At 61.3% G+C, this 15751-nt stretch overlaps 1 protein-coding gene across 1 annotated transcript in view; it reads left to right on the top strand.

The window, feature by feature from the left end:
* Positions 1-7315, top strand: part of CACNA1I (calcium voltage-gated channel subunit alpha1 I) — a 105172-nt gene extending 97857 nt beyond the window's left edge. Inside the window, exons 31-36 of the mRNA XM_058568321.1 lie at positions 307-645; positions 898-1044; positions 1455-1577; positions 3195-3360; positions 4978-5174; positions 6105-7315. Coding sequence (XP_058424304.1) covers positions 307-645; positions 898-1044; positions 1455-1577; positions 3195-3360; positions 4978-5174; positions 6105-6662 — 1530 coding nt within the window. The 3' untranslated portion in view covers positions 6663-7315. The remainder of the gene's footprint in view (positions 1-306; positions 646-897; positions 1045-1454; positions 1578-3194; positions 3361-4977; positions 5175-6104) is intronic.
* The last annotated feature ends 8436 nt before the right edge of the window (positions 7316-15751 follow it).

Here is a 15751-nt window from a genome sequence, read left to right as displayed (position 1 = left end):
CAGGTGGAGGAGAGGCCAGAAGTGGTTCTCTGTCCGCCCCTAAATGATGCTCTGGGATCACTGCTCAGATTCTAGGGGACCCGACTCCGCCAGGGCCAGAGGGGACCTGGGGCCCGCAGCTCAGGGCCGGGGCTCCCGTCACTGCTCCTCCTGGTGCCAGGCCCTCGGGCGTTGGCTGCACTGCGGTCGCGCCCAGAGGCTCCCTGACTGCGGCCCACAGCCCGGCGTGGGCTGGGCGGGGAGGACGGAGAGGTGGCCGGGCCTGGAGAGCCTGGGTCCTCACCACCGTCCCCGCCCCGGGCGCAGGACACGCTGCGGGACTGCACGCACGATGAGCGCAGCTGTCTGAGCAGCCTGCAGTTCGTGTCGCCGCTGTACTTCGTCAGCTTCGTGCTCACTGCCCAGTTCGTGCTCATCAATGTGGTGGTGGCCGTGCTCATGAAGCACCTGGACGACAGCAACAAGGAGGCCCAGGAGGACGCCGAGATGGACGCCGAGCTCGAGCTGGAGATGGCCCACGGCCTGGGGCCCAGCCCGCGGCCGCCCGCCAGCTCCCCGGGGGCGCCCGGCCGAGGGCCAGGAGGGCCAGGCGGCGGGAGCGAGGCCGAGGGCCGCCTGTGCCGGCGCTGCTACTCCCCGGCCCAGGTGCGCGGACGCCCGAGACGGCCACCCAGGGCCGGACCGTGGGGCTGGAAGGGCAGCTGGGCCGGGGGGGGGGGGCCTCGGGCAGAGACCTCTGTTGTTTGGGCCCCACCCTGCTCAGCTCCTTTGGAGGGGTGACCCTGTGACGAGGGGGTCGGGCCCAGAACCGGGAGGGCAGCTGTGCCTCACCCACCTCGCCATTCCCGGACCCTGCCGGTAATCTCGCCTGTCCCCACCCCGTCCCTGTCCGGCTAGGAGAACCTGTGGCTGGACAGCGTCTCTCTAATCATCAAGGACTCTTTGGAGGGGGAGCTGACCATCATCGACAACCTGTCCGGCTCCATCTTCCATCACTACTCCGCGCCGGCCGGCTGCGAGAAGTGTCACCACGACAAGCAAGAGGTAAGGACAGTCCCGGGAGGCTGACGCCTCGTGGTGGGGGCAGCACAGAGCCTGGTGGGGGCCAGGCCGAGGGAAGAGCCTGGCTCCCGGGAGAGACCCGATGGGCCGACTCGGCCAACACTGGCCGGCCTCGAGGGCACTGGGTCTGGGGGCGAGCACACCAGATTTGGAGTTTACACCCACGGCAGCTCGCCTGCCGTCTGGCCCAGCCCAGGGCTGGCCCTCGGCCGGCTGTGACACCGTCCTGTTGTCTGCCACCCCTGCCAAGACTGGGCCCCACACAGGGCAGGCGCGCCATCTGTGCTCACTAGACCTCCGGGCCTCTGTGACGCCGCTGCGTGTCTGTCTGGAGCACCAGGCCTGCCCCTCCCAGCCTCAGGGGTGACCCGAGGCTCCGGCCCTCCCCGCAGGTGCAGCTGGCTGAAACAGAGGCCTTCTCCCTGAACTCAGACAGGTCCTCATCCATCCTGCTGGGTGACGACCTGAGTCTCGAGGACCCCACGGCCTGCCCACCCGGCCCCAAAGACAACCAGGTGAGCGGTCCCGGGGGCTCCTGGGCAAGCGGGTCTGTGCAGGCTGGCTCTGCCTGCCCAGCAGGATGCCGCTTCTTCCCAGGGCACCATTTAAGCACACCTGAGGTGTGCCAGGCCCTCATCTGTTGTTGGTCAGATGGGGGCACTGGGGCTCAGAGAGGTGGAGTGATTTACCTGAAGCCACACAGCAGCGATCCCAGCCAGGGCCCCAGTCATGGCATCCAGTGGCCTCAGCTGCTCCTTGTTGCTCTGGATATTGTTTATCCATTTAAGGGGGGTTTCCCATGCAGGCCAACCTCCTGGGGGCCTTGAGGTTGAAAAGAATGGGGGAGGGTCGCATTGGGCACAAGCACCTACTGTGTGCCAGACGCTTTCCTTGCACTCAGTCTGTCTGTCCCCCAGCTCTTGGCAGTGGGGTGATTTGCCCCGTTTCACCCTCGAGTACCTGGGGGCTCCGAGAAGTGAGGCAGGTGGCCCACCTCACACGGCTGGGAATGGCCGAGCAGGGCAGCTGCCCTGGGGCTTGTTCCCACCCTCTGCCCCCGAGGTAGTCAGTGTGAGAGGCCTGGAGGGCTGGAAGGGCCACTGTGTTGGTCCTGCAGACTCAGGCAGGAGGGGTCTGCTGCTGGGCTCGTGACCTGAAGACCAGGATGTAGGAGGAGCTATGGAGGGGGAGGTAGGGATACAGTGGCCGTGCCCTATGAGAGCTTCTCTCCCTGAGACCCCCCAGGGCAGTCTGGGTTTGGCACCACTGCCCCAGGGCCGTCCTCCGTCAGCTGGGGAAGGCTGGGGTGGGGAACGAGGATCCTCTGATCTCCCTGCCCCCCGTCCCCTCTCTGACACAGCTCCTGGCACCCCCCACCCAGCCCCTCCTGCGTCTCCCACACCCCTGCGCTGCTCTCCCACACAGGTTGTTGGGGCGCACAGCTCCCGGGGGCCTGGTTGGGCTTAGGCAAGCACAGTCTGGTTTTATTCAGGACCTGGAGAGCCAGTCTTAGGGTCCCTCTGCCTTGGAGAGGGCACCAAGGCAGCCCTGGAGGAGCCTGCTGGGAAGGAGTCTCCTTGGGCTGCAGACCCAGGAGGGGCAGGGCCCAGGAGTGCCGGGAAGGAATGCCAGTGGCTTCTGGGCACCAGACCAGCGAAGGAGGGGTTCCTCTCTCATTTATGGGTGTGGAAACTGAGGCCCGCCACAGGGAAGGAACTGGCCCAAGGCCACGCTCACAGGGAGGCCCTGCGGCCGCTCAGCCCTTCTTCTGGTGCCTTCACCAGCCTGGACTTGGCTTCTGTGCTGGGCCAGGGTCTGTACCAGAGACTTGGCTACAGAGACAAGAAGACCCTCTCCTGCCTTAAGGATCTCAGAGACAAGAGGGGAGTGAGCAGAAAACTGCCACCTGCCTGGGACATCATGGAGGGCTTCCTGGGGGGAGGGCCCTTTCACAGGGGTTTGGAAGATGATGATTGTTGGCCAGGTGAATGAGGCGAGGAGAAGGCCATCCCAGGCAGTGAGAGCGCCCGGGCAAAGGGCCATGGAGCAGGTGCATGAAGGCAGCTGTGGTGGGCTTTGGCCACTGTGCCCCTCTCTACCATCCTCCCCCATCTACCTCCCTTTTCCTGCAGGGGGAGCCGGACCCACCCGAGCCCATGTGTGTGGGGGACCTGGGCGAATGCTTCTTCCCCTTGTCCAACACGGCCGTCTCATCGGGTCCAGAGAACTTTCTGTCCCAGATGGAGGCAATCCCATTCAACCCCATCCGGTCCTGGTTGAAACATGAGAGCAGCCAAGGTGAGGGGTGAGGGGTGGAGCCCTGCCAGCTCCCCATGGCTCTGATCTTGGGCGTCTGCTTCAGAGGGAGCTGGTTGAGTTTTTCCCTTAGTATTTTTGCTCAGACTATTATATTGAGTCCAGAAAGAACCAGATGGATAACTGACAATAAAAGATAGGAATTCAGGCCGGATATAACAATGATAAAAGATCAAGAGCCAGATAATACAGAGCGATGAGATGATAATTATACCAGAAACATGGGCTAGTGGAAGATTCACGTGAGCTTCCTAGGAGCTGTGGTAAAAAGGGAAACAGGTTGGCACACACAGCTCTCATCAAGCAGAAGGAAAGCTACCAAATTATTGAGGTGTTTTTCTAGAGCTGAATTTGAGAGATATTTTTCCCACAGATCTTCACACAAGGTGATGTTGAACAATAGAAACCTGTCGTCCTCAATAGCCATTTTGTAAAATGTCCGGACTTTATTCTTCAGTCCTACCCTCAGCATCCTGTGTTTTGCTTTGGGCTTGTGGCCTGGCTCTAGATAAGAGGACAGAGGACTAAGTTGACCTCTCCATCACTCGGGCTCACCTTCACCTCCAGTCCTTTTCAGGTGACAGGAGTCTGGTTTCACAGCACTGGCTGGGGAAGTGGGCAGAGAGGCGAGCTCAGCAGAAGAGGGACCCTGGACCCTGAGCCTACCTCAAGTGCTCTTCTGGGGGGCCTGGCATTGAGCATCTTCCAGTTGCAGGGGGGTGGAATGACTTTTCCAAGGACTTTCCCTAAAGCCGATGGCCTCTGGACTGGACGTGATGGCTAAGGCGCCAAGACCCCAGACTTCCTGAACCAAGAGTCAGGGCACAGGGCACAAGAGCCATTCTGATGGAGTGAAGTCCCATTCCCTTTCGTTAACCATTCGTTTGCATTTTCCTTAAATAATAAGACATAGAATAGGAATCCCCTACCTGGGGACATTCAAGCAGTCCAAATATGTACTTGGGTGCATATTTACATATTCCCGAATTCCTTCATCCATCCTTTCCTGGAAGGCACTGAGGGGACTGTGGGCCGAGGCTGCTGGCCACCCCCAGGCCTGCCCGGCCCTCATGTTCCCCTCCCCTGTCCTTGTCCCTCTCTGTCCCCAGTGGAGCAGTCCAGAAAGCTCCAGCAGCACTGTGTCTGCTCTGCCATCCAGTGCAGTGCCCACCGGCCTGCTGTCCTGGAGGGCCCCCAGGCCTGGCTGGACCCCAGGGGGTGTCAGGACCTGGGGGTGACTAGTCATAGTGAGCATGTGCCCTGCACCTGGTTGTTCTCACCACCGTCCCTCCACCCCTCGAGGGAGGCATCTGGGCGCCGTTTCACAGGAGGAGGAACCCAGGGTCCTCGAGCCTGGTCTACTTGGCTCCAAAAGCTGTGCCTCTGCCCAGTGCCCATCCTCCCAGGAGTCACACGGCTGGCTCAGTATTTCTCTCTTGCTTTCACGATGGGGACACCGAAGCTCCAAAGGGAGACTTGACCCCGGTCTCACAGCCACTTTGTTAGGTGGCCCCTTCCCTGCCAGCCCAGTGGGAGCCCACCCCCCAGGGGCCGCCCAGCCTGAGCCCACTCCCAGCTCCCTCTCCTTTCTCCCAGCAGTGCCCCCGAGCCCCTTCTCGGCGGATGCCTCCAGCCCGCTCCTGCCCATGCCCGCCGAGTTCTTCCACCCCGCTGTGTCCGCCAGCCAGAAAGGGCAGGAGAAGGGCGCGGGGGCCCGCAGCCTCCCCAAGATCGCCCTGCAGGGCTCCTGGGCATCCCTGCGGTCACCCAGCGTAAACTGCACCCTTCTCCGGCAGGTATGGCACCTCCCTGGCTCGGAGAGCTCCCCTGCTGGGGACATCTGAGTGGGGCCCTGACGTCCCAGGTGGAGGTAGAGGGGCAGGTCTGGGGGATGGGGGGTCCTGGCCAGCAGGGCCACCACCTGGGCACGCAGAGGGCCTGAAGCACAGAGCAGAAAGGCCCCGCAGACCCCGTGGCCCCGTTGTGTGGGTGGGGGTCCTGGGCTCAGGGAGAGGCAGGAGCCGCGGCAGCTCCCAGTGTGGAGGAGGCAGGGCCCGGCCCCTTCTGAGCATCCGTTAATTTAGTAACTGTGCACCCAGCCATGTGCTGGGCTGTTGCCAGGCTGTGCCAGGCTCGGAGGCTACAGCAGGCAGCAGAATGCAGAATCCCTGCCTCATGGGCTCACAGTTCAGTGTCAAGTGTGTGTTGTGGGTGTGCGAGAGGAGAGAGGAGAAGCCACAATAAATGCATGAACAGTATAGTCTATGTGATAGCGATACCCGCTGGGGAGATCACACAGGGAAGGGGGTGGGGGGGGCAGGGGTGCGGATGGTGCAGGTCGAAGGTGGGGGAAGGCAGGGAGGGGTGAAGCAGGTGGGCATCTGCGGAAGCCAGGGCAGAGGTGGGGCGTGGGAGGATGGTGGACGTGAGGTCCCAGAGGGCTGGGTGGGGCCAGGGTCTGACCAGGTCTGAGTAGGATGATCCTGCTGCCCCCTGAGGACCGCGGAGCGGGGTGGGGCAGGGAGCCCAGAGGGAGGCCACTGCGGTGACCCCCGTGAGAGCCACCAGAAGCTCAGACGGGTGGTGGCCTGGCGGAGGGATTCTGGATGAACGGAGTTCCCGCGGGCCCGGAGGGGCGCGTGGGGTGGGGTGGGGTGGGGGCGGCGCGACGGGAGCGCAGACCCAGGGGGCACCGCGCGGCCCCAGCCCCTGTCGCCGCCCCGCAGGCCACTGGCAGCGACACGTCGCTGGAGGCCAGCCGCAGCAGCTCGGCGGGCAGCCTGCAGACCACGCTGGAGGACAGCCTGACGCTGAGCGACAGTCCCCGGCGCGGCCCGCGCCCCCGGGCCGGCCCGTCGCCCGCGCGCCGCCGCAGCCCGCGGGGCCGGGGCGCGATCCGCCTGCGCGGGCTGCGCGCGCACCAGCGCAGCCACAGCAGCGGCGGCTCCACCAGCCCGGGCTGCGCCCACCCCGACTCCGGGGACCCGTCGGACGAGGAGGGCGCGGCCGGGCGGCCGGGCGGCGAGCACTCGGAGGCGCTCAGCAGCCTCTCGCTCACCTCGCTCTTCGCGCCGCCGCCGCCGCCCGGCCTGCCGCCCGCCAGGAGGGTCAGCAGCGCCGGCAGCCTGGCCGCCGGCCCCGGCCGCGCCCGCGCCCCCGCCCGGCCCCGCGGCCTGGCCCGGAGCCCCTCGTGGGCCGCGGCCCGCAGCAAGGACCCGCCGGGCCAGGCCGAGCCCCCGGGGGAGCCGCAGCCCGGAGACGCCGCGGGCAAGAGGAAGAGATGAGGGCCGCAGGGCCGCCCGACGCCGCCCGCCCCGTCTCACCTTCTCTTACCTCAGGAGCCGGGGCCAGACAGCAATACCTTGTCCACAACCTGGGCACCCGCGCGGGGGCCAGCCGGCGCCAGGCCGCGGAGAGGGCGAGAGAGCAGGGTCTCAGAGGCCCCGCCGGCCCCGCCGTGGTCCTTCCCGTGCATAGACGTATATATATGCATATAGAAAGAGAGACAGACATATATATTTATTTTTTTTACTGAGAGCTTATGACTTCCAGAAAGTGCTAAAGTTGGGAAGTGCGGGCGGGGCCCAGATGGGGCTTTTCTTAGGACCCAGGCCAGACCCTCCTGGATGGTCCTGCCCGGAGTGGGCAGCTGTGCTTCATGATGTCTCTCCTCTGTCAGGAGTAGCTCGGAGAGGGCTCTCAGGCCTTGGAGGGTCCACAGGCCCAGAAGAAGTGAAATTCAGGGTGCATTTTTTTCCTTTAAAGAAGGAACGCTGCTAAGATCCTGCCCTCCCTCATGTGTTGGGGTGTCTGTCTAGTGTTCCTGACCGTCTAGTTGTGAACAGTCTTCTGTAGACGCCCCAGGGCACACATGCTCTCTTAGTCAACCAGTTAGATGTCTTTCTTTAGAATAACCAGGGTGAGTAGTGGTGTTTTCTTAGGGCAGGGGTGGGGGCCGGGGGGGGGGGGGGGGCTCTGCCCCAGGTGAGGTCCTGGCCTCAGTGGGCGCTTCTGGGGTTGGGGTCTGCCGTGGCTTTGCCTCCAGAAAGGCAGAGGGCAGGCAGCAGAGAGAGACGAAAGGTGAAGGGGGTCGACCAGTCCAGGAGATCTTGGAGGGTCAAGGGTTCCACCCTGGTCTGTGCTGGCTCAGGCAGGCAGTGGGGTGGTTACTTACTGCCTTTGACCCCCCCAGGTGGGCCCTGAGCTGCGCCCATTCCAGGAGATTGTGCTCCCCCCACCCCCCTGAGTGATTCTGCTCCGCCCTCAGTGGAGTTCAGGGTAAAGCAGATGGGACAGGATTCTAAGCAGGGGTGGAGGGCACCTGCCTGGGCCCTGGGACCAGCACCCCCTAGCTCCTTCACACTCGGTTACCTGGAGAGCCACCTCCTCCCACCTCCCCCCTGCCGTCTCTGGGTCTCTGTCTCCCCTCTTCCCCCCAAAAGCTGCAGATCAGGTTTCACGACAGCAGTGCTTCCTGAATGCGTTCGCAGACGGGTATTTTTTATTTGAACAGTTATGCATTTGTTTCAGTATTATTAAGAACAAAACCAGTGCATTGAACAGTAATTTCACAGACATATTGCTTAAGGCTAAGTTTTTAAAAGTGAGTGGATTTAAGGTCAGTTTAAAGGAGAAGGTTGGTAGAGGTGGGAGGTGGTCTGCAGGTGGGCAGAGTTGTGGCGCGGGAAGTTGGCCAGTTGGGGGCACACTGCACTTCAGCAATAACCAGGCCCTTTGCCTGTGTGGGCTCCTCGGAGGGCTTCTGCTGGGCCCCGCCACGGGGGGCTTGTCCTTGTTCCCAAGCCCTGACCTTAAAGACCTTGGTTTCCGGCTGGGCTGGCGGGTGGTGTCGGGGGGTGGGCTGCCTGACGGGCTCTGGGTGTCTCTGGGCACACAGGGACCCCTGGGGCCTGGGCGTTGGAGCAAAGGGTGGAGGTAACGAGTGACTTAAGCTTCGTGGCCCGCAAAGCCTTTCCCCCAGGAGCTGGTGGGGCAGCGGGGAAGGCCAGGCCCTTTTACAGGTGAGGAAACCAAGGGCTGGAGAGGTGAAGGGGCCACCCCAGGATCCCTCAGGGCCCTGGCAGCAGAGGCTGGGGCGCTGCGGGGGCCAGCCCCTGAGTACCTGGAAGGTGAAGAAGCGCCCTGTGTTTCAGAGGGGGTGGATTCAGAAGGCACAGTCCGGCTGCAGGCCTCTGCTGGCCCTCTGGAGTTGGGCTGGTGTGGCAGTCAGACCTGGAAGTGCCCCTGAGCCTGTGGAGCCTCAGAAGTGTGGGTGCTGGGCCCCTGTAGGACGCTGAGGTGATGCTCGAGCACTGGGCCCACTCCCAGGACAGTAGCCTCCAGGGTGAGGGGGTGGCCGGGCCCTCCCCCTCGGGGAGCAGGTGGCCCTGGGGTCTTGTCACTGCGGTGGGTGGCCCCAAGGCTGGCGGGGGAGGCTGGGTGCACGCCCCACACTGCCTGCTCCAGGGAGGAGCGAGCCCGCCTCCCTCGCTGTGCTGTTTCATTATGGGGGCACGAATTATGGGGGTGCTCGTCTGGGGGAGGAGAGGGCACAGATGGGCCTGTCTGGCTCTGCCTCACCCTCCCTCCCAGCGCCACGTTGGCCCGAGCAGTGGCAGTTGGAGGGGAGGTGGCGCACACATCAGCACGTTCCTGGAGGGATACGTGTGCTGGAGTCCGGAAGAGGGGAGGATGGGTTGGTGCTTAAGGGGACGGCGTCTGACACTGGCCAGCAGCTTCTGTTTTCCAGGCCCAGGCACCATCCTGTATCATCGGCAGGTGGCCCTGAGCCGTGTGCACTGTTGCTCCGTGCACCCGCCAGGGACGTGACTCTCCTGGTGTCACCAGCTTATAAGGGCTGGGCAGGGAACACACCCTGGGTGTGGACATGAAGCCATCCCTTTACCCTGGACCTTGTGACCCCGGAACAAGCAGATGCGTGGGGAGGGCAGTCTAGGCAAGTGGACTGGTCAGAGTGGAGGTGCGCGGGTGGGACAGCAGTGCGTGTCTAGAGGGAGGGGTAGTGAGCATAGAGGAGAAGCTTCACCCGGGACGTCGTGGGAGCTGGGGCTGTTCCTGGACGGCCCCACATCCTGTTCCCAGGCACTTGGCCTTGTTCCTGGGAGCTCTGGGGGCTGAGGGACCAGGGAAGCTGTGATTGGCTGACCAGGACCAGCCCGAATAGATAAGGGGTGGGTGAGTGCCCTCTCTGCCCTCCCTGATGCTGTGGCCTGTCCATCACAAAAGCACAAACTTACCTTCCCCCACACGGGCCTGGCCCTGGGGAGAGTGGGGACCCTGGTGCCAGAGACCCCAAGCTATCTGTTTACAGGGCTTTGCAGAGTGGTGGCTGGCAGGCACCTCGGTGTCTGCACAGATAGACCCAAGACCAGACGGGGCCGTGGCCTACCCTGGCCAAACCCTCTTCCTGTCCCTGCCCGCCTTCTGCACCAGGCAGCCCCCTAAAGGATGAAGTGTGCACAGTATCAACCTGCCTGTCTCCCCCCAAATTCTCCCCTTGGAGCCTTCTGTTTCCAGGGCCACCTTCGGTCCCCTTTGCTGTGCTGTGTAAGGGCTTGGGGTCTTAGAAGCTGTCGTTTAGCCCAGATACACATATTCTTTTTGTCTTTGTGCAATAATCAGTGTTCCTGGCAGAGTCCGGGCCGAGTTAGGGCCTGGGGAGGAGGCAGAGGCCACCTCCTCTGGGAAGCCCTGGACCTGGCCCTGCCGCTGTAACTATCACGCTCCCAGTCGCTGTACAGTTTCTATGGTGTGAATGAACTTCCCTCCTAGTTGCTGATGGCGCTGGTCCCTGCTGGCCCAGATGGCCTGGGCGTAGAGAAACCAAGTGGCAGCCGCCACCAGTGTTGTTTTGAATAAAAACCCAGAAGCCTGTTTCAGAATTTCTCCGTGTGTCTGTGCTGTTCTTTCCCCAGCGGGGTGGGTGTTGAGCTGGGGGTTTCCCAGGGGCGGGGTGGTGATGTGTTCCTCATCATGCTCAGGCTGGGGGGCCTGGGGTGTCTGGGGCCTAGAGAAATGTACCATGGAAGGGTCCTCCCGTGGCTGGACTATGGGTTGGGGTCCGCTGGGCTGGCGAAGAGGCAGGGCCTGGCTCTGTCACTCCGGTTCAGTATCTAAGATGCTGAACGTAGACGGGAAGGTCACAGGGGAATAATGATCTGCTCACCTTTGCCACTGTTTTCTGAATTTATATTATGGGTATTATCAGTACTCTTTTGGCTGCAAAGGACAAAAAGCCAACTCAAATGAGCTTAAGAATAAAAGAAAGAAAGAATCAGAGAGAGAGAAAAGGAAGGGAGGGAGAAAAGAAAGAAAAAGAAGGAAATAACGTAAGTGGCTCAAGTAGCTACAAAGCTCAGAGGTGGGGTTGGCTTCAGGTGCAGTTGGATCAAGTCACTATGTCACTAGGACGCAGTATCTCTCCATCTCTCGGCTCTGCTTCCATCTCTGTATCCCTCCTCTCCTAGTGGCCACCAGCAGCCCAGGCTTCGGGTCTGTCTGCCCATCCCCAGGTGAACAAGAGCTTCTCTCCCTGACAGTCTGTCAAAGTCCATGGAATCTCATGAATTGACTGGGGTACGTGCCATGGAGGTGCCATGCTCCCTCTCTGAGGCCCCTTCCACTCTGCAGACGGGTGAACTGAGGCCACCCCACAGGAAGGCCCATCCCCCCCAGCATTTCCCTGTCTCGTCATCACCCTTTGTCTGCTCACCCCTGTTCCTGGTTTCTGCTCCATGATCTCTTGCAGCTGGCCGCTGCAGCTCTTGGAGATGATAGAGGAGCCACTACAGCGTCTAGGCCCCATGGCCTGGTGGGGACACGGGCACCCCAAGCTGACTGCAGGACTGCTCCAGGTTTGCCCTCTGGAGTCTCACCGGGACCCTCTCCAGGCCTCTCTGCCTGGGCGTCAGCCTCACAATAGGCAAAGCAGTGGTGACAGGAAGAGTGGCGGAAGCCTGGGTGTGTGTGCACATGCGTGTGCCCGTGTGTGCAAGTACTCACACTTGCCCCGGTCCGCGAGAGCAGGCCTGCCCCAGCTCCGGGCTGCAGCCTCCGTCCTGAGAGCGAGCTCACCCCCATTTTCAGATGGGGAGGCTGAGGCGAGGCAGGCCCTCTACAAAGCGGGCTGGGGCCCTGAGTGCAGAGCAGGCCCAGGCCCCTCTGGATGGTGTGCCCAGGCCCCAGCCTGAGCCGCATTCCTCACCTGTGAGACCTGGTCAGGCGGCCCAGCCATGGATCTCCTGGCCCAGAGCCGTCTGCAGAGAGCCCAGCTCCAGCCCCTCGAGGCTGACCTGCTGGACTCCTTCTCCAGGCACCTCAGACTCCACGTGTCCAAAACCCCGCAGTCACCTTCCCCCAACGTCCCTCCCCTCCTGGAAACCTGGGCCCCAGCCGCAACTCCTCCCTCCTCCTCCGATGTCAGTCATGGCCAAGCCGCCCTGCCCCCCGCTGCGTCCCTCCGGAGCCTCCTTTCCTCTCCTCCGCACACTGCTGCCTGCTCAGGTCTCGTCACCCTGGACAGCCCAGGAGCCGCCCCTGCGATCCACAGCCCCGGCAGCCAGGGCCCTGATCCTACCAGGCCAGTTGGTCACCTCACCTCCCCGGGGCTCTGGGCCGCCCTGGGGATAAAGTCCTGACCCCTCAGCTAGCGCTGTCTCCCCCCGCACCCCCGCAAGGCTCTCTTACCTACTCTTCCCCCCCATCTGCCCCAGCCCTGGCAAGTGCCCCCAGGCTTCAAGGAGGCCTCTGAGAATGAGCTCGGATCTCACTGAATCCTGAGGGGTCATTTCCAAGTCTGTCTCCCCCATGAAACTGGGAGCTCCCCGAGAGCAGGGACACGTCCTGTTGTTCCTCTGTCCTGATGGGCCAGCTCTGGGCAGGGCCAGGGCAGGAGCTCCACAATGGTTGTTGGATGGGTGGACGGAGGAAGGAAGGAATATTGGAGAACAGACAGGGGCAGAGTGGCCGTGGCTCGCTGGGCTGGGGGTGGAGTGGGGCTGCAGCTTTTGCTGGCAAAATGGCCAGGCCGCGTCCCCCACACGACCGCCAGGCTTTGGGGTTCAGTGCTCCACCCTAGTGTCTGCTAAGCAAGGCTCTGGGGTCTGCTCTGTCCTCCCACCTCCCCCTGGTGCTGGCTCCAGGCTCCCCGCCAGGGTAGGGGACTGGAAGGACACAGGGACTCTTTACTCCCGCGGAGCCTGTGCAGGCGACACACCCACCACAGTCAGTCCGTCACCGGGGACCCTGGGCCCACCTCAGGCTGGCTTCCCTCCTGCTCCCTCCCCACAAGCTCCTCTCCATCCCTTCCCCCTGCTGACCCCCAGGGCCGAATCCCACAGCTCATCCCACTGAGCCCTTTGGAGGCCACTGTCCCTAGGACCATCCCTCCTTCTGGAACACTCTCCTCTCTCCCAGCCCTCATGCTCTCACTGCCTCCTTGTTCTCACGGGACCCTTGGGGTCAGGCCCCTCCTCGCTGCCCTTTCTCAGCCTCACTCTGAGTGCTGCCCGTGCCCTCCCAACCTCATGTCTCTACCTGCAGCCCAGACCTCTCTCTGCCCGCCACCTCATCCGGCTGCCTGCCAGAGGGAGGGCCCAGGGCTGGGGCAGCAGAGGCAGGTGTGCAGGGCCAGCTGGGCTGAGAAGCCAGAGGCCTCGGGCACCCCAGCTTCATTCCCTAGGCCAGTGGATGTGAGGATGTTGACGTGACCAATAGCAGCTCCGGGGGCCTGAGCTGGCCAGGTGCTGGGGCCTCAGAGAAGATCTAGTGTGGTCCTGCCTCCAGCTCCTTCCACACCAGTGGGGAGACGGGTGAGTGTGCACAGATATCACCCACCATGCCCAGACCCGGCTGTGGGTGTGTCCAGCACTGGGGGGACGCAGGCCTCAAGGCAGCAGCCCCTCCACTGAGTGTCTGGGCGCCTGTTTCAATCCTTTCTCCCCTTCCTGGCTAACTCTTACTTACGCCTTCAGGTCTCAGCTCAAATGTCACTTCCTCCAGGAAGGCTTCCTGGCTGCCCCAGGGCTTTGTCTGTTTCCTGACTGAGTTCCAGCCCAAGGGCAGCGATCCAAGGTCCCTCCTCCCCGCCCAGAGTCTAGTGCCCTGTTGAGCCTCAGCGAATGTCAGCTCCGTGCCTGCGTTTCGGAAGCAGAGAGATTTTAGAGACCAACTATGCCCTTCCCTCATTTCTCTACCTGGGGAAATTGAGGCCCGGAGAGGTGGCCCAGAGGGCTCTAGGTCACACAGGGAGGCAGTGCCAGGGGTGACTGTCACCCACACCTCCTTCTCCACTGCTGGGAAGCTGTGCCCAACTCTCCTGCCGTGGCTGCCGGGCCCCTGGGGAGCAGAGCCCTGCTCTGTTTTCCTCTCTCTTCCCCGTTAATAACGGGATTAAAAGCAAGTTGCTGCCAAGGAGAGAGACTGACTTAAAAAAAAACTACCCATGAACATTTTAAGAGAATGAAAAACTTCAGCCATCAGCACTTTTTATTTAGACCTGAATTCATGAATTTTAACCAAATAAACACTGGCATGTTAGGTATTAATATATGTATGATTATGCAAAGCCACCATTATAGCTGTAATGAAAATTAGATTCTGACTCGGTGGTGGCGTTCCAGGAGGGAAGCGTCCTCTGGTGTCCAGCGCTGTGACCTCAGATTGCCGTTGCCATGGTAACAAGGCTGCTGTGGGAATCTGTGGACAGGGAGACTGGTCCTGTGGGGAGGGACGGCCGGCAGGACTCCGCTGGGCTGGAGTGGACGTGCAGGTCCCGTGTTGGGCCAGGTGGGGGGCAGCTCTGTCGCCTGGGAAGCCCTGAGCCTTGGAGGAGAGGGGACAAGTCACCAGTGGGAGGGGTAGGGTGGACAGAACCAGCAAGTGACAGTGCCGCCGGGTCACCCACATCCTCTCACTGCCCTTCTTGACAGCCCCTCCCAGGAGGCATCCTTTCCGTCCTTCAATAAATATTCATTGAGTACCTACTGTGTGCTGGCACTGAGGATACGGCGGCCACAGTCCCTGCGCTCATGAACCTGCCTCCCAGAGCCGGAGACAGATAATAAGCAGCAAAGAGACACGTGAGCGGGGTCGTTTCAGAGCCAGTGGGTGCCAGGAAGGCAGCAGAGTGGGTGAGGTGGCCGGAGTGACTGGGGGCAGGGGAGGGCCCTTCGGCCAGGGTGATCAGCTTCTGAGGCCTGAAGGATGAGAGGGAGACAGCCATGCAAAGGCATTAGCCACCCCTCAGAGAGGAGGGTTACCAGATAAAATACAGGACGCACAGTTAAATTTGAATTTCAGATAAACTACGAACAATTTTTTAGTGGAAGTACATTCCATGCAGTATTTGGGGCACACTTACACTTAAACGTTACCTGTTGTTTATCTGAAATTCAAATTCTTATTTGCTAAATCTGGCAAGGCCATCAGAGAGGGGAGGTGACTTGCCCAGGCCTCAAGCAGCAGAGGTGGGCCCACGCCCCGCCACTCCCCCCGCCACCCTGCCCTGGTCCTGGAAGGCTGCTCAGGGTCTCCCCGAAGTCCCGCCCTGCAATCGGATCTCACTGTGAGCCGTCTGATCCACCTCTGCCTGCCCCACCCTGCTCTGAGGCTCCCTGCACCGAGGCCTGCGAGGGCCTGGTGCTCTGGTCCTCACCACTGACCACTGCGACTTCCTGGCCCGGCCTCCCCTCCCTTCACTCGGTTCCTTGTTCTCAGCCTTCAAGCCCCAACTGGGGCCTCGCTGCCTCGAGAAACCTTCCTGCACCTCCAAGTTGTCCCCACCCTCTGATGACCATCAGCGCCTCACCTTTTTTTTAATTAGCCATATTTTTTTATTGTGGTAAAATACAAATAACATAAAATTTACTGTTTTAACCATTTTTAAGTGTACAGTTAAGAGGCATCAACATTCACATTATTGTGCAACCATCACTACCATCCATCTCCAGAACTTTTTCATCTTCTCAAACTGAACCTCTGTACCCACGAACTCCCCATTTCCCCTCCCCACATCCCTGGCAACCACCATCCTACTTTCTGTCTCTATGAATTTGACCACTCCAGGGACCTCATATAAGTGGAATCATACGGTATTTGTCCTCTTGAGACTGGCTTCTTTCCCTTGGCCTAATGTCTTCAAGGTTCATCCACACTGCAGCTTGTGTCGGGGTTTCCATCCTTTTAAAGGCTGAATAAATATCCCATTGTACATATGAAGCGCATTGCATTGGCTTGTTGATGGACACCTGGGTCGTTTGCAACTTTGGCTGCTGTGAATAACGCTGCTGTGAACCTGAATGCACAAATATCTGTTCAAGTCCCTGCTTTCCCTTCTCTCGGGTATAAACCCAAA

Source organism: Diceros bicornis, chromosome 25 (assembly GCF_020826845.1).
Source record: "Diceros bicornis minor isolate mBicDic1 chromosome 25, mDicBic1.mat.cur, whole genome shotgun sequence".
NCBI classification, from domain to species: domain Eukaryota; kingdom Metazoa; phylum Chordata; class Mammalia; order Perissodactyla; family Rhinocerotidae; genus Diceros; species Diceros bicornis.
This window is presented reverse-complemented; position numbering and strand designations above follow the sequence as displayed.